The sequence below is a fragment of the Danio rerio genome, chromosome 4 (genome assembly GCF_052040795.2).
Source record: "Danio rerio strain M-AB ecotype USA chromosome 4, GRCz13ab, whole genome shotgun sequence".
NCBI classification, from domain to species: Eukaryota; Metazoa; Chordata; class Actinopteri; order Cypriniformes; family Danionidae; genus Danio; species Danio rerio.
The window spans coordinates 2,590,001-2,610,948 of NC_141024.2; the positions used below are offsets into that span (position 1 = coordinate 2,590,001).

General features: G+C 33.7%; 1 protein-coding gene across 2 annotated transcripts in view; it reads right to left on the bottom strand.

The window, feature by feature from the left end:
• krr1 (KRR1 small subunit processome component homolog) overlaps window positions 1-20,948 on the bottom strand; it is a 43,272-nt gene that overhangs the window by 4,089 nt on the left and 18,235 nt on the right. The window contains exons 3-8 of one of the 2 annotated variants that reach the window (XM_087247556.2): window positions 20,323-20,793; window positions 8,447-8,609; window positions 6,960-7,099; window positions 2,344-2,489; window positions 440-612; window positions 3-137 (exon numbers count right to left, since the gene is read on the bottom strand). In XM_087247556.2, the coding sequence (XP_087103682.1) occupies window positions 3-137; window positions 440-612; window positions 2,344-2,489; window positions 6,960-7,099; window positions 8,447-8,609; window positions 20,323-20,507 (942 nt within the window). In that variant the 5' untranslated portion in view covers window positions 20,508-20,793. 2 annotated transcript variants of the gene reach the window in all.

Here is a 20,948-nt window from a genome sequence, read left to right on the forward strand (position 1 = left end):
ACCTGTTCAAAGGGCACACTTCTAGCCAGTAACTTGATGAGATCCCTCGCTCTGATGATTGAATACGGATCAAATGTTTTCTTGGTGGTGTTCACCGTCATACTGCCCTCAATCAGGTCCAGTGTGGCATTGATGAACTACACAGCAGCAGAAGAGACAGAGAAATGAGACAAAAAATCTAATTCATTTACAATCAGCCTATAATTCAAGATAAGAAAACACTTCTTATTCTTCACATAAATATATAATTATAAGATATACAGCATATGGATATTAAATAGACAATTGAAAAAAAAATGTAAGTGTTTTGGAGCACACCAGCTTATACTTACCCTTAAAACTAACCATAATGATACCAAGATCTAAAAAACTTAATTTTAATTTCATGAGCACTTTAACAGCTAATGCAACAATAAGCTATGATTTAGTGGACACTTACGAGCTCGGCGAGGGCCTTCTGCACCAGCGGCCAGCACTCTTTCAGATAGGCCTCTCTGTATTTGGGGAAAAGTGTGGCGAAGCTGCTCTCCTCCAGCAGACCTTTAGGATTGTCCGCTTTGGTGAACTTCGGCTCTTTCCAGTCATCTGGGACTGTCAGCAGATCAGCATCATCTGTTTCAAACCAAAAAATAATAATAAATTAATTACCGAGTCATTATATGAATTAAATTGTATTTGACAGATTTGAGACAAGCTGTACAAAAATACAAATATCCCATACATTTTGAAATAAAAACAGTTGAGGATAAAAACACAATAAAGCCCTGGGCTTGTTTCCATTGCGGTCCTCGCTGTCAAATAAAACAAAGTATGGCTTCAAAATACAGATGATGCATGAAGCAAACAGCACCTCCACATTTTAAAACAGAACCAAAATAATTCACAAATATATTCCTTAATTTTTCTTTTCAGCTTAGTCCCTCTATCAATCAGGGGTCGCCACACCGGAATGAACCGCCAACTTATCCAGCATATGTTTTACGAAGTGAATGGCCTTCCAGCTGCAACCCTATTCTATGCAATCCTCATTATTTATTTAAAACATGTACACTATTTCTGCATTTCCTGACCTGAAGCATTATTATTTCATAAAGCAGTCATAACACTGCTAAACTAACCCTGCAAAGTCATTGACCAGCCAGCAGTTTTATTAATGAATGAATTTGTGAGCATTTTGAATGAAATTACTATTGTATTTAGAATGTTTCAAATCATTATTATATATTTAAAAATAATTGTAAAACATATAAACATACATATAATAACACACAAAGTTGAATTTCCCCAACTGGAAAACACTTTTTATTTATTTAAAGCATGCAAAGAGAATTAAACAAATGCTTTTATCTAAAGTGCATTACGATGAACAAAACACAGAGACGATCTTACTGAAACGACATACAAATCAGAATAGAGGTGAAGTTGGTTTTATATTTGCACATTTGTTCATTTAGAAGTCTCTATATTGTTTACCATGTTACTTTGATATTCGATTGGAATTAGCATGCAAGTGTGACTTGAAAACAACATCAACACTGATTATTTGACTGTGAACAATTTTGTACTTTAAAAATAAATAACATACATAAATAACAATGAATTAAAACATTAGGAATAAATAAAAAAGAACAATAATAAAAAATCTGAGAAAAAAATATTAAAATAAACAGAATTCTTTGACATATAAATACTTTGATAGTCATTTGCTTCTAATATGATTTCGCTATTTAGAGCTTGCAAATAATACTTTAATAAAATTATATTGTTAAGGGGAAAGTCCGAATGTGCGACTATAAAACCAATTTTACCTCTATCAAATCAGAAGAGTCTCACCATGCATTTTCACAAAAATATCTATGTTAACATTGCCATGTATAGCCACTTTGTGTATGTGCATAGTTTACGAACAAGATAATCATTAAATGCTGTAGTTAAAAATCATACTGAGCTTGTACTAGCACTTCTGTATTATTAAAACATCAAGCTTCTGGTAATTATTCAGTACTTCAACCACTATCTCAAACCAAACTTGATTATTTCTCACACCACACTTGATTTTCGGCAGATTTTCCACTGAAAACGAGTGTGTATGTGAGAAATGCAGACTGAGAAACAATGTAAGACAACCAATACACACAAATACATTTTATTACAGCAACAATATGACTCAATATAACATTAAAACTATAGTGAGGAGTTTGAAGCTACACGAGCTTTTTCACGAGTAAACAAACAACACCTCTGTTTATGTCAATATAACAGATACTGATGACGCGCGCTTGGTCGACTCGCGCTGTGGTGAAAATATGATGTGCTGTTGGTGATTTATAATCGTAAATGTACCTGTATTTTTGCTCTTTTTCTGTTTTTTATCTGTTGTCGTTTCGCTCGTGCTTTCTGTGGGAGCCGCCATCGCTGCTTTTAGGAGTGACGTCTGACGCTGCGACTGGTCGTCATGTTTACGCGACACACCGCGCATGTGCTGCAGCCTAGTGGGGTGGAAGAGGTATTATCATTATTATTATTTACGAATCCTCGTCTAAATTAAAGAATTAAAAAGAACTTTAACTAACGTTATTCCTTCAAGTTGTTCCAATACAATCTGAATTAATCTTTAACTTAATCGCTTTTTCAAATTTAAGTGGAGTAAACAAATAAAAAGTCAATGGGCTATATGCACAGCTAGTGTTTTTTTAGCCAATGATGAACTTCCGGTGAAAGGTTTATGTGACTATTGTCAATTTTATAAGGTTTATTTTACAGCATTGATGTTGTAATGTAATTCAAATATAATCAGTTAAATAGACCTAAGCATTCACTTTGTTGTTCAAGCGTAAAAAAAAGAGTCAAAAGACCATTTAAACGAAGGCGCCGTCGTTAGCAGCAGGCTAGCGCAGAAACTCCATTGAAAATCCTAGGGTAAAACTAATTTCCATATTTTAAAGACATGGCGTGGGAAAATATAATTTACTGCAGTGCTTCTTGTTTGGTCTGAGACCCACTTTATATCGTATCTCAGCCAGGCAGTGAAGTTCAATGCTTTTTAAAGAAATCGTATCTTAAACACAGACATCTCAAGACTCCTGGAAGTTCCGAAGGTCTCCCGCAAATGAATAGAGACTCCCGGATGCCTGCAAATGAATGATAATCTCCAGGAAATCACGCTCCTCAAATAGTCTTCGCTGCATGCCTCCCAGCTCTTCAGGTACGTCGGGCGCAACTCAACCCCACCGCTCTTCAGCATAGCTCTTCCAACACAATCTCACGAATTTTCGTAACTTTTTGATTTAGTGGCTAATTCGTATGAATTCGTACGATCTAATTCGTACAAATAACGACTTGCTCATCCCCCAATGACGGTTGGGTTTAGGGGTGGGGTTAGGTGCCACGCCTCCTTTTTAAAATCGTTCAATTTCTTACAACTGAACTCGTACAAATTAGCCACTAAATTGGCAAAACGTAAAATACTTACTTTTTCTCGTGAGATCAGTCTGGCTCTTCAGGCTCTTCATCCACCACCCATCCCCCTCCCTCCTTGGGACGTCTGTAAACGTGGCGATTTTGTATGGGATGACAATTAGCCGGAAGCCCAGGGGCTAGCTGACTGAAATTAAAAGTCTGTGTGCATATTGCCCATTGTTCCCCAAAAATGTTAGAATTGTTGTTTTAATTCATTTTAAATACATAGTTTGAGCAAGCAGCAATTGTATTTTTATAACTGTTTTATTACACGAAAGCACAACTGTTTGTTATTTGTAATTATTTTACTATAATCACATTGCAAAAGGAGACATTTTAAAATGAGATCTTGTACATATAATTTATAAAGGTTAAAACTAACGCTTGTTAAGTCGTGACGTTTGGAATACTGTTTCCGGGTCCAATCCACTATACTAGTTTGAATTAAGAAAATATTCATTTATGATCACTTTTTAGTCATATCACACGTTAAAGTGAATTTTACAGTTGAAGTCAGAATTATTAGAATAGGTAATTAAATAGGTATACTATTAAATAGGTTTTTGAGACCCTCCATGTTTGATTTAGTTTTTATGTACACAATTATGCCGTCAAACTGTTGTATAAATGCAATATCACACTCGTAGCAGTGCGATATGCCCCCACCAGTGCCGATATACAGCCATATCGCACTGCTACGAGTGTGATATTGCTCTTTTTATATATATATATATATATATATATATATATATATATATATATATATATATATATATATATATATATATATATATATAGCGCTTGGACCCGGAAGCCCCTTCTTATAATAGATAATAAATAACACTTATTGTTTTCAAAATGTGATATTATTGTTGATTTATACAAAATTATATCATAAAGATAAAGTTGGAAAAATATATATATAATTTATTTAATGTAATTATTATTATAAATTCTTATAAATAATTTATAAATAAATTATAATTGTATAATAAGTACAAGTAATAATAAATTGTATAATAAGTAACCTTAAATTAATTTTAAAATGAAATGAAATAATACAATACATTGTTTATTTTAAACCTCCTAAATCACTAAAAATATTATTTTAATTACATATTAATTGATAGAATTATAATATTCCTTTAACAAACCACAAATACAAATACAAAGATATGGACGTCAAAGGAATGAATGTAACTTAATTCAATTTTCTAAAGTACAGACAACCTGCTGGTCATTAAACACACACACACAAACAAACACACACACACACAACAGAGTCCCAGTGTACAGCATAATAAGAGTCACAAGAGCTCCAGAAGACTGAGGAATTGTGGGAAATCTTCCTCCTCCATCCATTCGAGCGCGCAGAAGAGCAGAAAACATGCTGTCCTACAAGTGTGTGTTGAGTTTGTGTGTGTTTTTCCTCACTGACTCCAGATCAGATGCTCAGATCAATGTATCTGCTGTACTGCGCAGTGTTTCTCCATCAGCACTGACCCCAGGTCAGCCCTCCAGAACAGCAGATGGACCCAAACTGCTTATTAAAGATGGACTGGTACAGGGCCTGCTGCTGGACAAGTCTTATGTGTTTTATGGGATCCCGTTTGCTGATCCTCCAGTCGGGACGTCCCGTTGGAAAGCTCCGAGACCTGTTACTCCATGGAAAGGGGTATATGATGCCTCCTTTCCCAGAGCGGCGTGTATGCAGGCCTGCATCGGCCCCATTGCTGATGACTGCCCCAAAAAGGTGAGAAAATTGAGTATTTTCAGACTAAACAAACTTTTCAGATGCTGCATATGTAAAGGACGCATAAAGTGTACATGGTAATTATTCAATGAAACTGTCTAGGATTTGTTAATTATGCTTTTTTTACTAAGTTACCTATTACAATTATAAATATGAACAGTGCTCTGCGTATATAAGTACACCCCTCACAAATCAATCTTTTAAACTTTTTAATAGAAAGCTTTATTATATTTGTGTATATAAATTAGATTAGTCATACTGAAGCCAAATCAGGAGCTTATCTAACAAAATAACTTACAATAACAGTCCAAAAACTAGTACAGCTACATTTATGTTATAGAAAAATATTAAATACACATTTAATAAAGATAAGCAAAACATAAAAAAAAGAGTTGAAAGTTTTAATTTCTTTTCTCAATATTTATGCTTGAATTTAATTGTTTTATCTTTCAATTTATAAATATGTTTGGTGACTAAAATATTATTTTAATAAATATATCTGTTTAATAAATCTGTAATATGTTGCCTATATTCACTGAGAAATGGAGAATTTTCAAAATGGGCTGTACTTAATTATGCTGAGTGCTATGTGTGTGTGTGTGTGTGTGTGTGTGTGTGTGTGTATATATATATATATATATATATATATATATATATATATATATATATATATATATGCAATTCTCTGTCCGTTCAATGCAATTAAAATCAATGCATAAATAAATGTTAAAAATCGCTGAGATTAAGCTAAGTAAAAGCTCAGTAAGTAATTTGATGTATACGATAATAGGAAATTTATGTAAATATGTGAATTAAATGTCAAGATATCAGAATGTAAATAATGTCAAAATAGTGCTAACGGTGCTAAAATTACATTTAATTGACTTTATTAAATATATACACATATTATTGTATTATGATTCTATGCATAAAAAATATCAAACCTATTTTTGGTTCAACTTAGATTTATAAATACATTTTAACATTATTTTAATGACAATCAAAGCTCATTTTCATTTTCAAAGATCAAATTATTACCTACAGATTTTTGAGGTTTTGTTTCATTATTGTGAATGTTAAGATTTATTAAATTACCATTACACTAATTGATGATAAAGAAAGAGAGAAAGTGATGACATAAAATATACAATAAACAGATAATGTGGAAAATGTTTTTAAAAATATATAATAGCGTCCATAGTGGAAAATATAAAACATAAAAATATACAATAAACAGATAAAGACCCTGGAGGAAAATATTAAAAAATATATATAATAAACAGATAATAAGCCTGGGGGAAAATATTTTAAAATGTATATAATAAACAAATAGCGACCCCTAGTAGAAAATATAAAACATAAAAATATATAATAACGACTGTAAATTATATATCGCTATATATATATTTATTTATTTTTTATATTTTAAATTTTCTACTAGGGGTCATTATCTATTTATTATTCATATTTTCCACTAGGGGGGCGTCATCTCTTTCTCTAGTTTTTCGTAAGCAATTACTGAAATAGGAATTTAATCAATCTTAACTTTTACAATAATAAAACATTAAATCTGTAAGTATGAAACGAATATTGTTTGAATGAACATGAACAAGTCAGTCGACCAAATCAGAAACATTTTAAATGGGCAATTTATGCGACTTGGAATGTAACGCAGAATTATTACAAAGCATATAGAGCAGTAAACCTGTGTATTTTGTGTGTTCAGGTGAGCGAGGACTGCCTGTACCTGAATGTGTTTGTTCCTCTGAGTGTGGATCTGGCGACTCCGCTGCTGCAGCCGCTGCCGGTGATGCTGTGGATCCACGGTGGGGATTTCATCGCAGGATCCGCATCCAAACCGCTGTACGACGGCAGATTCATCAGCAACTACACACAGACGGTGATCGTGAGCATCGCATATCGCCTGGGTGAGTCACAAACTGACCATAATAATCATAACCAGGGGTTTGATTTATTAATTTTGGGTAGAAATCTTCCTAAAAGTGAACGTACTCCACAATACGTTTGAATTATTTTTAATTGTGTTTATTAATGATTATAGCACATATGAGGATTTAAAATGATCAGTATTTAAGTTATCTATGCGCATCATTATTTTGTAAAAAAAAATTTGCACTCATAATCTTAAACCAAATATCATTACCTTTCCTCCCCCTTTTGAAATTACCTTTCTTAAATTCTGGTCACATGGAATAGCTTTAGGGAGGGGCTATCAGTCATTTAGGGCGGGGCAATCAGTCATTTAAGGTGGGATTGTCAATAAGTTAAGGCAGGGTTTTACACTCATTTAGGGAGGGGCTATCAGTACTTTAGGGCGGGGCAAACAGTCATTTAAGGCGGGACTGACAGTAATTTAGGGCGGGGTTATCAGTCATTTAGGGAGGGCCTATCAATCCTTTAGGGCGGGGTAATCAGTCATTTAGGGCGGGACTGACAGTAATTTAGGGCAGGGTTATCAGTCATTTAGGGAGGGCCTATCAGTCCTTTAGGGCTGGGCAATCAGTCATTTAGGGCGGGGTTATCAGTCATTTAGGGAGGGCCTATCAATACTTTAGGGCGGGGCAATCAGTCATTTAGGGCGGGACTGACAGTAATTTTGGGCGGAGTTATCAGTCATTTAGGGAGGGCCTATTAATCCTTTAGGGCGAGGCAATCAGTCATTTAGGGCGAGACTGAGAGTAATTTAGGGCGGGGTTATCAGTCATTTAAGGAGGGCATATCAATCCTTTAGGGCGAGACAATCAGTCATTTAGGGCGGGACTATCAGTTCTTTAGGGCAAGTGCTGTCAGTCATTTGGGGGGCTGTTAGTAATTAAGGGCATGATTGTGAGTCATTTAGGGCATGGCCTTTCAGTCATTTAAGGAGGAGCTATCATCCTTCGGGAAACAGTAACATCGATGTAGAGTCAGTATGTCGAAGTATTAGCTTTCCATCATTGTACTTTAAAAAGAAGTTGAGGCTCTTGTTGCTTATAAAAAAATATTCATAAATTGTTTTGTTCCTGTCAAAATAGTAAAGATTATCCTACTTCAAAATAAGTGACATCAAATCAGGGTTAGCTCAAAATAACTTAAGTGTAATCCAAAAGTAGTTAGAATATAAATATTTTTTAAAAATGAAATACATATTAATAAATATAAATTCATAAATATTCTAAACACTATTCATAAATGCTATGACCAGCTCTGATAATAAGCATAAACAGTTCTCACCGTGTCCGTCTGCAGGAGCCTTCGGTTTTCTAGTATCGGGAAAAGACCCAAAGTCGACGGCAGTTGGCAATTATGGCATTCTGGACCAGCAGGCAGCGCTGATCTGGGTGCAGCAGAACATTGCAGCGTTTGGAGGAGACCCGAGCAGAGTGAGGACAACACACTGAAAATCATTCATAAACATATATTACATTTATTATTATATAACATGATTTAAAATGCTTAAAGTATTGACTATTGAGACTTTCTCCTCAATAGTCACACAGCCTTAATTTTATTTAAGCAGAAAAATAATAATGGATTAATAAACAAAATGCATACCATAAATACCATTAATTTATTATTAATAAGATTTTTTTTACATGAAAATTTTATCTATCTATCTATCTATCTATCTATCTATCTATCTATCTATCTATCTATCTATCTAACTATCTATCTATCTATCTATCTATCTGTCTGTCTGTGTATCTGTCTATCTATCATACACACACATGACCTTTGACCTATAACCTAAACAACAAATAAATGTCAATCATGTCGTTACACATATTATTAATGTTTTATTTCCCACCTATAAGAAATAAATTGATGCCATCTACCTGTAGATACGTAGATGAAGAGGCGCCCTCTAGTGTATCTAGGGTGATAATGGTCTGTGTTCGAACTGGCTAAAATGTGCAATGACGTTAGCCGCTTCGAACATAACAGGGGGCGCTAAACTGCGGTTTTCTCTGTGTTATTATCTATGATGTTTAACAGAGTAAATGAATGTTCACAGCATGTCTGATGTTTTTTTCTTCTGGATAAAGTCTCATTTGTTTTATTTTGGCAGTAATAAAAGCAGTTTTAAATAAATGTTTTTTTTAAATAATTTTAAGGTCACTAATTATGTCCTATAAGCAATATATATTTTTTCAATGGTCTCCAGAACAAACCATCATTATACAATAACTTGACTAATTACCCTGACCTGCCTAGTTAACCTAATTAACCTGGTGAAGAATTTACATGTCACTTTAAGCTGTATAGAAGTTTCTTGAAGTATATCTATCTATCTATCTATCTATCTATCTATCTATCTATCTATCTATCTATCTATCTATCTATCTATCTATCTATCTATCTATCTATCTATCTATCTCTCTGTCTATCACACACACATGACCTTTGACCTATAACCTAAACAACAAATAATTGTCAATCGTGTCGTTACACATTTTATTCATATTTTATTTCCCACCTATAAGAAATAAATTGATGCCATCTTTATAGTTAATGTCAGCATTAAGGTTTCACTCAGTATTTGTCAGAATGTGGCTCTGAAGTGACAGTCTGTGAGTTAAAGGGTTTTCCTTTGCTAACTTGTCAGATGAGTCCCTCTAGTGGACAAAAAAAGGAACTTTGATGAAATTAAAGATCAATAATAAAATCCAAGGATAGATGTACAAAACAATAATAAAATAAACAAAATAATTGTTTAATTAATAAAATAAAACTATTTAATTAATAAAAATACATAAAATAGTTGCATATTGTTATTCAACATTAGTAAAAGCACTCTGCAAGTTGGGTCTGAACGTTTCAAAGTTTGTCCACAACAGGGCAGCACGTCTTTTGTTATATTGTGTAAAATAAATAAAGATAAAGTCTTATTTGTTTTATTTTGGCAGTAATAAAATCAGTTTTAAATAAAATAAAAAATAATTTTAAGGTCTATCTATCTATCTATCTATCTATCTATCTATCTATCTATCTATCTATCTATCTATCTATCTATCTATCTATCTATCTGTCTGTCTGTCTGTCTGTCTGTCTGTCTGTCTGTCTATCTATCACACACACACATGACCTTTGACCTATAACCTAAACAACAAATAAATGTCAATCATGTCGTTACACATATTATTAATGTTTTATTTCCCACCTATAAGAAATAAATTGATGCCATCTACCTGTAGATACGTAGATGAAGAGGCGCCCTCTAGTGTATCTAGGGTGATAATGGTCTGTGTTCGAACTGGCTAAAATGTGCAATGACGTTAGCCGCTTCGAACATAACAGGGGGCGCTAAACTGCGGTTTTCTCTGTGTTATTATCTATGATGTTTAACAGAGTAAATGAATGTTCACAGCATGTCTGATAATGTTTTTTTCTTCTGGATAAAGTCTTATTTGTTTTATTTTGGCAGTAATAAAAGCAGTTTTAAATAAATGTTTTTTTAAATAATTTTAAGGTCACTAATTATGTCCTATAAGCAATATATATTTTTTCAATGGTCTCCAGAACAAACCATCATTATACAATAACTTGACTAATTACCCTGACCTGCCTAGTTAACCTAATTAACCTGGTGAAGAATTTACATGTCACTTTAAGCTGTATAGAAGTTTCTTGAAGTATATCTATCTATCTATCTATCTATCTATCTATCTATCTATCTATCTATCTATCTATCTATCTATCTATCTATCTATCTATCTATCTATCTATCTATCTATCTATCTATCTATCTCTCTGTCTATCACACACACATGACCTTTGACCTATAACCTAAACAACAAATAATTGTCAATCGTGTCGTTACACATTTTATTCATATTTTATTTCCCACCTATAAGAAATAAATTGATGCCATCTTTATAGTTAATGTCAGCATAAAGGTTTCATTCAGTATTTGTCAGAATGTGGCTCTGAAGTGACAGTCTGTGAGTTAAAGGGTTTTCCTTTGCTAACTTGTCAGATGAGTCCCTCTAGTGGACAAAAAAAGGAACTTTGATGAAATTAAAGATCAATAATAAAATCCAAGGATAGATGTACAAAACAATAATAAAATAAACAAAATAATTGTTTAATTAATAAAATAAAACTATTTAATTAATAAAAATACATAAAATAGTTGCATATTGTTATTCAACATTAGTAAAAGCACTCTGCAAGTTGGGTCTGAACGTTTCAAAGTTTGTCCACAACAGGGCAGCACGTCTTTTGTTATATTGTGTAAAATAAATAAAGATAAAGTCTTATTTGTTTTATTTTGGCAGTAATAAAATCAGTTTTAAATAAAATAAAAAATAATTTTAAGGTCTATCTATCTATCTATCTATCTATCTATCTATCTATCTATCTATCTATCTATCTATCTATCTATCTATCTGTCTGTCTGTCTGTCTGTCTGTCTGTCTGTCTATCTATCACACACACACATGACCTTTGACCTATAACCTAAACAACAAATAAATGTCAATCATGTCGTTACACATATTATTAATGTTTTATTTCCCACCTATAAGAAATAAATTGATGCCATCTACCTGTAGATACGTAGATGAAGAGGCGCCCTCTAGTGTATCTAGGGTGATAATGGTCTGTGTTCGAACTGGCTAAAATGTGCAATGACGTTAGCCGCTTCGAACATAACAGGGGGCGCTAAACTGCGGTTTTCTCTGTGTTATTATGATGTTTAACAGAGTAAATGAATGTTCACTGTATGTCTGATAATGTTTTTTTCTTCTGGATAAAGTCTTATTTGTTTTATTTTGGCAGTAATAAAAGCAGTTTTAAATAAAAGTTTTTTTTAAATAATTTTAAGGTCACTAATTATGTCCTATAAGCAATATATATATTTTCAATGGTCTCCAGAACAAACCATCATTATACAATATCTTGACTAATTACCCTGACCTGCCTAGTTAACCTAATTAACCTGGTGAAGAATTTACATGTCACTTTAAGCTGTATAGAAGTTTCTTGAAGTATATCTATCTATCTATCTATCTATCTATCTATCTATCTATCTATCTATCTATCTATCTATCTATCTATCTATCTATCTATCTATCTATCTATCTATCTATCTATCTATCTATCTATCTCTCTGTCTATCACACACACATGACCTTTGACCTATAACCTAAACAACAAATAATTGTCAATCGTGTCGTTACACATTTTATTCATATTTTATTTCCCACCTATAAGAAATAAATTGATGCCATCTTTATAGTTAATGTCAGCATTAAGGTTTCACTCAGTATTTGTCAGAATGTGGCTCTGAAGTGACAGTCTGTGAGTTAAAGGGTTTTCCTTTGCTAACTTGTCAGATGAGTCCCTCTAGTGGACAAAAAAAGGAACTTTGATGAAATTAAAGATCAATAATAAAATCCAAGGATAGATGTACAAAACAATAATAAAATAAACAAAATAATTGTTTAATTAATAAAATAAAACTATTTAATTAATAAAAATACATAAAATAGTTGCATATTGTTATTCAACATTAGTAAAAGCACTCTGCAAGTTGGGTCTGAACGTTTCAAAGTTTGTCCACAAGCGGACAGCACGTCTTTTGTTATATTGTGTAAAATAAATAAAGATAAAGTCTTATTTGTTTTATTTTGGCAGTAATAAAATCAGTTTTAAATAAAATAAAAAATAATTTTAAGGTCTATCTATCTATCTATCTATCTATCTATCTATCTATCTATCTATCTATCTATCTATCTATCTGTCTGTCTGTCTGTCTGTCTGTCTGTCTGTCTGTCTGTCTGTCTGTCTGTCCGTCTATCTATCACACACACACACATGACCTTTGACCTATAACCTAAACAACAAATAAATGTCAATCATGTCGTTACACATATTATTAATGTTTTATTTCCCACCTATAAGAAATAAATTGATGCCATCTACCTGTAGATACGTAGATGAAGAGGCGCCCTCTAGTGTATCTAGGGTGATAATGGTCTGTGTTCGAACTGGCTAAAATGTGCAATGACGTTAGCCGCTTCGAACATAACAGGGGGCGCTAAACTGCGGTTTTCTCTGTGTTATTATCTATGATGTTTAACAGAGTAAATGAATGTTCACAGCATGTCTGATAATGTTTTTTTCTTCTGGATAAAGTCTCATTTGTTTTATTTTGGCAGTAATAAAAGCAGTTTTTAATAAATAATTAATCATTTTAAGGTCACTAATTATCTCCTATAAGCAGTATATTTTTCAATGGTCTACAGAACAAACCATCGTTATACAATAACTTACCAAATTAACAAAATAACAAATTACCCTAACCTGCCTAGTTAACCTAATTAACCCGGTGAATAGTTTAAATTGTCAGTCTTCTTTATTGAATCATGTCTGTGCAGTTATTCCTGATAATGTACATGAGTTAGTGTTAGGTTAAGGGTTTGCTTGGGGTTAGGGTCAGGGTTTAGGGTTAGAATGAAGGTTTGAGCGTCTATGCATATAGGTTAGTGTGTTAATACGAGTTTCACCCTCATTATGTTTCACCCTCATTAGAATATTGGATCTGATTGGTCCAGACTCAAAGGGCTGTATCTTTTGAACAGTAGATCCAATTTGCATAAATGAGGTGTCATTTGATTCGTTATTTATCCGTCTGTCCGTCTGTCTGTATATCTATCTATCTATCTATCTATCTATCTATCTATCTATCTATCTATCTATCTATCTATCTATCTATCTATCTATCTATCTATCTATCTATCTATACACTATATATTATCATTTTGAATAATGTATATTATTATTAAAATAAGATTAAACTGATGTTTTCATGAAATTCACTCAAAGTTTACATCAATAAAACACAATAAAATAAATCTGCACAATGTGAGTTCTTCATGTCATTTCTGTGTGACTTTAGGTAACTATTTTTGGTGAAAGCGCCGGCGCTCAATCAGTCAGTTTACATCTGATGATCCAGAGCAGCAAACCTCTCTTTAAACAGGCGGTTTTCCAGAGTTTACCTTTCTCTATTCCTCTCAAAACACGGTAAACACACACCAACACTTATATAAACCTGCGACCAGTGTCATGATTACACTAACCAATGTTTCTGCTCAGACGCGAATCTCTGAAGCTGGGAAAACACTTCGCCAAAGCAGCAAACTGTTCACTGGAGGACATGAAGTGTCTTCAGTCTCTGAGTGCTGAAGATGTGCTGCATGCCCAGATCAAGACCAGTAAGAACAAACACAGCACTGATTTAACAAACACTCTACCAATCAAACATTTACATTTTTAATGATTTTTAGATTAGTCTCTTATGCTTACTAACCCTGTTTTTTATATCCAAAGTACAGCAAAACAATAATAATGGTGAAATATTTGTACTATTCCAAATAGTGAAATGTTCATCTGTTATAAAGATGCTAATAAAACATGTAATAAACATCTTAGTAATGTCAAAAACATGCTAAAACATGCCAATGCGGTCCTAAATCAAGTTAGCAATGTTTTAAATTGCACCAGCAATGTTCTGAACTATGCTGGTAGAGTAGTAAAACATGCTAGGCCTGTGCTAAAACATGAAGGACACATATTAGAAACCTGGCAAAACATGTCACCACATGCTAATAAAACATGTAATTAACATCTTAGTAATGTCAAAACATGCTAAAGCTTGCCAAGGCAGTGTTAAAACATGCTACCAGTTGGCTAATTTATGCAAAAACATATTGAACTATGTAACTATGTGTTAATAAATGCATTTAATAAACATCTTAGCATTAACATAATGTGTTAGCAATGTGCTAAATCGCATTACCAATGTCTTGTATAGATGTAGTAGTGTAGTAAACGTGCTAGCTGTGTGCTTTAACATAAAAGAAATGTGTGAGGAACCTGAAAAAACATGTAAGCCACATGCTATTAAAACGTATTAAAACGTAAAATGTTAGCAATGTGCTAAATTACATAAGCAATGTCTTGTATGCTGGCATTGTAGTAAACATGCGGCTAGTGTGCTTAAACATGAAAGAAACATGTTAGGAACCTGACAAAACATCAAAGCCACATGCTAATAAAACATGTAATAAGCATGTTAGTAGTGTCAAAAACATGCTAAAACATGCTAATGCAGTGCTAAAACATGTTAACAATTTTTTAAATCATGTACTGAACATGTTAACTACATGCTAATAAAACCATGTATGTAACATATTAGCGATGACAAAACATTCTGGAGACATGCCAATGCTGCAATGCTGTGCTAAAACATTTTAGTAATGTGCTAAATTGCATTAGCAATGTCTTGTACGCTGGCAGTGTAGTGAAACATGCTAGCTGTGTGTTAAAACATGAAAAAAAGCATTCAGAACTTGACGAAACATGCTAGAAAAAATGTAGCACTGCTAAAATATTTAACAATGTGTCCCAGGCTCAAAGTTGGTGAACCCATTCCGCTTTCTGGAGGTGTTTGAGATCTGGGGGCCGTTCATTGATGGCGAGCTGATCAAGGAGCAGGCGGTGAGCGCCTTCCAGAAAGGACACTGGCAGAAGGAGAAACCTGTGCTGCTTGGTAAACTACTGTCTTGGGTTTTCCTCATATTTTAACTTAACTCTTAAGAGCACTCTTTACAAGTGCTGAAATATATCCTAATAGTCATATCCAGAACATAATCATCATCTCATGCGGATTAGCAAACAAGAAATACCATGCAAAGCCCCGACAACTAGCAAAACCTGACAAAAGGCTTTGGTATAGCTATCAAATGTTAAACTTTGTAACAGTGTGAAAGAAACATGTTCAAATATTTAAGCAACATGTTTAGATATTATAAGCATGTTCTACTTTCTTGCAAAATTGCAAACAACCTCCTAAATTATGCTATTAGCATGCTAAAACAAGCAGAAAATATGCTGAACATGCTAGTAACTTCCTAACGTTTGATGGTTTTAAAACATGTTAGCAATCTGCTAAATTATGTAACCACAAATTGAACCATGCTTGTCACATGCTAATAAAAGCATGTGTCAAATTTCTTAGCAATAACCAAACATGCTTGATAAATGCCAATGCTGTGCTAAAATATGTATTGAATGTGTTGTCAGTGTAGTAAAAAAACATGCTAGTCATGTGCTAACACATGAAAGAAAGGTGTTAAAAACCTGACAAAACATGCTTAAAAAATGTTAACACTTCAAATATTTTAAAAATCAGTTAAATCATGCTAACAAAGTCTTGAACCGTGTTAGCAGTGTCAACATGCTAGCCACAGGTTAAACATAGAAGAAACATTAGCAGCATGACGAAACATGATAGAAAATTGTTGGAAAAGCTGAAATGTTAACAATGTCTTGAACCAATGCTAACAGTATACTAAAATGTGCTATAGCCACATGCTAACATAAGAAACATGTTAGCAGCATGGAAGAACATGTTAGAAAAATCTCAACACTGTGCTAAAACATGTTAGCAAAGTGCTTCATCATACCAAGACAAGCTAAGAGCATGCTAGAAATGAAACAAAACATGTTAACATTGTGCTAATATAAGAAACATGTTGGCTGCATTGAAAAGAACAGGCTAGAAAATACCAACACTGAGCTAAAACATGTTGGTGAGGTGTTTTATCGTGCTAAGACATGCTAATAACATGCTAGAAATGTAATAAAACATGTTAACATTGTGCTTAAATAAGAAACATGTTGGCTTCATGAAAAGAAAAAGCTAGAAATTGCCAACACTGTGCTAAAACATGTTAGCAAAGTGCTTCATTGTGTTAAGACATGCTAATAACATGCTAGAAATGTAATAAAACATGTTAACATTGTGCTAAAATAAGAAACATGTTGACTGCATGAAAGAAACAGGCTAGAAAAATCACAACACTGTGCTAAAATATGTTAGTGAAGTGCTTCATCATGCTAATAACATGCTAGAAATGTAATAAAACATGTAACATTGTGCTAATATAAGAAACATGTTGACTGCATGACAAGAACAGGCTAGGATAAACCAAACACTGTGCCAAAACATGTTAGTGAAGTGCTTAATTGTGGTTAAAAATGTTAGCAAAGTGTTTCATCTTGCTAAGACATGCTAATATTATGCTAATACCATGCTAGAAATGTAACAAAACATGTTAATGCTGTGCTAATATAAAAATCATGTTGCCTGCTTGAACAAAATGGTTAGAAAAATCGAAACACTGTGCCAAAACATGTTAGTGAAGTGCTTCATTGTGCTAAAACATGTTAGCAAAGTGTTTCATCATGCTAATACATGCTTGTTAGAAATGTAACAAAACATGCTAGCGTTGTGCTAATATAAGAAACATGCTGGCTGCATGAAAAGAACAGGCTTGAAAAATCCCAACACTGTGCTAAAACATGTTAGTGAAGTGCTTCATCATGCTAAGACATGCTAATAACATGTTAATAATGTAATAAAACATGTTAACGTTGTGTTAAAATGGCTAGTAAGGTGAAGCTGGAACCTGTTTTGATATTGTTGTTGTTGATGAAAGCAGGTTTGAGGCTAATGTTTGTGTGTTTCAGGAACGACTTCAGAGGAAGGTGTGATTTTTGTGTATGGTGTCTTCAAGAAGCCCGTATCCGCGGTCGAGTGCACTATCTACACAACGGCCATCTTTAAACAACACGCCATCAAAATCCTGCGCAAATATTTACCGCTCTACAGCGACGCCGACCGCAGGGACATGCTAGCACAGGTCAACCGCACTAAACCAATGCACACACAATTATACTGATAACACTTTACAAAAAGGTTGCATCAATGTTTGTTAATGCATGAGCAATACAATAATTACAGCATTTGTTCATGTTAGTTACTAAAAATACAGATGTTCAATGGTAGTTCATGTTAACTCAGTGCATTTACTAATGTTCATTCATTCATTCAGTTTCCTTCAGAGTCCCTTATTTATCAAGGGTCACCACAGTAGAATCCCTATTCCAGCTTATGTTTTATGCAGCGGATTCCTTTCCAGCAGCAACCCAGTGCTGGGAAACGCATGTTTGGGATGTGGGGAAACCGGAGCACCTGGAGGAAACCCGCGCCAACACAGGGAGAACATGCAAACTCCACACAGAAATGCCAACTGACCCAGCTGGGACTCAACAACAACAAGCATGCATTTAGATGTATCAACGCATTATTTAATGTGGAACTATGATTAAGAAAATCTCTACAAGTATTATTCATAATTAGTTCATATTAGTAAATATATTAACTACAGAAACCTTATTTTAAAGTGTGTGACCATTCTGTTTTTGCTTTGAAAGTGTAGAGTGCATCTTTTTGAAATGAACATGAAGCTTTTAATGACTTTTAACTAATTTCTGCTTAGAAATATTTGGCAGGTAAAAAAAAATAAATAAATAAAAATAAATAAAATAAAATAATAATTATATATGTGTGTGTATATATATATATATATATATATATATATATATATATATATATATATATATATATATATATATATATATATATATATATATATATGTATATATAATATTATATTATATTATATTAAGTATGATAAAAGGAAAAATTTATAATAATTTAGTTTTAAACAGCCACCTCCTCTGTTGTCCACAAGACGGCGCTGTAAGCTGGAATGAAATGAAAATAGCATCACATTAAGAATACAATAAGCTTTTAATCTGCTAAATATATCGCAGGAAGAATAAACATGTAGCAGTTTTTGGCTAAATATATGCATGTGGCTTATTATATGGCTAAACACGGCATGGCATTAAAACTAAACATTGTGATTTTTTTTCTGTAAAGCTGCATATATGTATATATATATATATATATATATATATATATATATATATATATATATATATATATATATATATATATATATATATATATATATATATATATATAGTAAAAAATATATATAGTAAAAAATATGCATAAGGCTTGTTTAATAAGACTTAATTTAAACTAATTCAATACAATCTCCAAGATCCAGAGATTTCCAAATAAAATTTAATTAAACAATAATCAATAAACAAAAATGACTAAAAAAGACGATTATTTAAATGTTTATTTTAATAAATTATTATTTACTAATATAAGGTGGAAACATTATATATATTGAATATAATGTACATATAAAAGGGTATAAATTAATAAAACACTTGTATAAATAATAATAATATTAATTTGAATAATTATATGAAAATATTTTGCATATAATATTAATGCATTAAAATAAATAATAATATAACAGCATGTAAACAGTACTGATTTAGCGCTGTTGTGTGAAAGGGTGAGTGTTTAGCCAAGAGCGAGTCATGCAGTGTGTGTGTGTGTGTGTGTGTGTGTGTGTGTGTGTGTGTGTGTGTGTGTGTGTGTGTGTGTGTCTTGAAACTGATCGGTCTCTTTTATAGAGTTTGAGTCCGCAGGTGGTGGATTTTCTTTCTTTCTATGTGTGTGTGTGTGTGTGTGTGTGTGTGTGTGTGCATGTATCTGATGAGTGTTTGGTTACCAGGTAACAGATAGAGATACTTAACCTCCAGCAACATGATGAAAAGCTCTAAACAAGTGCTGATCAGCCTGACAGACCCAAAGACAAGCTGTGTGTGTGTGTTTCTCTGCTCATGTGTCACATCCACTAAACTGAATCAATGAGACACTGAACGCAGCCAGATCTCAGTTCATTCAGCATACCACATGTTAATAACTTATTTATAAGCTGTATTTATATTATATTACTATATCCAGGAGCGGCACAGTGGCTCAGTGGTTAGCACTGTTGCCTCACAGCAAGAAGGTCCCTGGTTCGAGTCCCAACTTGGTCAGTTGGCAGTTCTGTGTGGAGTTTGCATGTTCTCCCTGTGTTGGTGTGGGTTTCCTCCAGGTGCTCCGGTTTCCCCCACAGTCCAAACACATGCGCTGAAGTGTATGAAAGTGTATGGGTGTTTCCTAATACCGGGTTGCGGCTGAAAGGGCATCCGCTGTGTAAAACATATGCTGGAATAGTTGGCGGTTCATTCCACTGTGGCGACCCCTGATGAATAAAGGGACTAAGCTGAAGGAAAATTACTAAATTTGTGTTGTAAAGTAATATATCATATTTCAAACTCACTTTTGTCTTCCAGATCGTGACTGATTACATCTTCTGGTGTCCATCCCGGAGGTCTGCTCGGGCCGCTGTTTTGTCCGGTAGCTCTGCCTGGATGTATGTGTTTGATCAGGTGTCCAGCGACCCACGCGTGTGGTCAGGTGTGTCCTCCTGTTACCAGCGTGTGTGTCACGGAGCGGAGCTTCCATTTGTGTTTGACTCAGCGTCGGTGGCGAACTTCAGCATGACCCCTGCTGAGAAACTGCTCTCCAACCGGGTGCTGTGCTACTGGGGCGGATTTGCTCACACCGGAAACCCCACCGGAGAGACCCGGAGACCATCGGACATCAGCGGGTTCTGCCGGCAGCAGCGGCCTCCGAGTTGGCCCTCATACACAGCCAACAGAGGCTGGATGATCATGAACCTGACCGCACATCCACACTCACAGGCCGGGTACGGAGAAGACATCTGCGACTTTTGGGACACTCTGGGCATCTACCCGTGACAAAGAAAATGGCATTAAACATAAGGTAGTAATTTATAGTGTTTCTGAACCTCACACTAAATAAAATACTCTTTACATTTACAACATTTTTCTAAGATAAGTGGTTCCAAACAATTTATTTTTTCTGAATTTAAACAAACAAAGT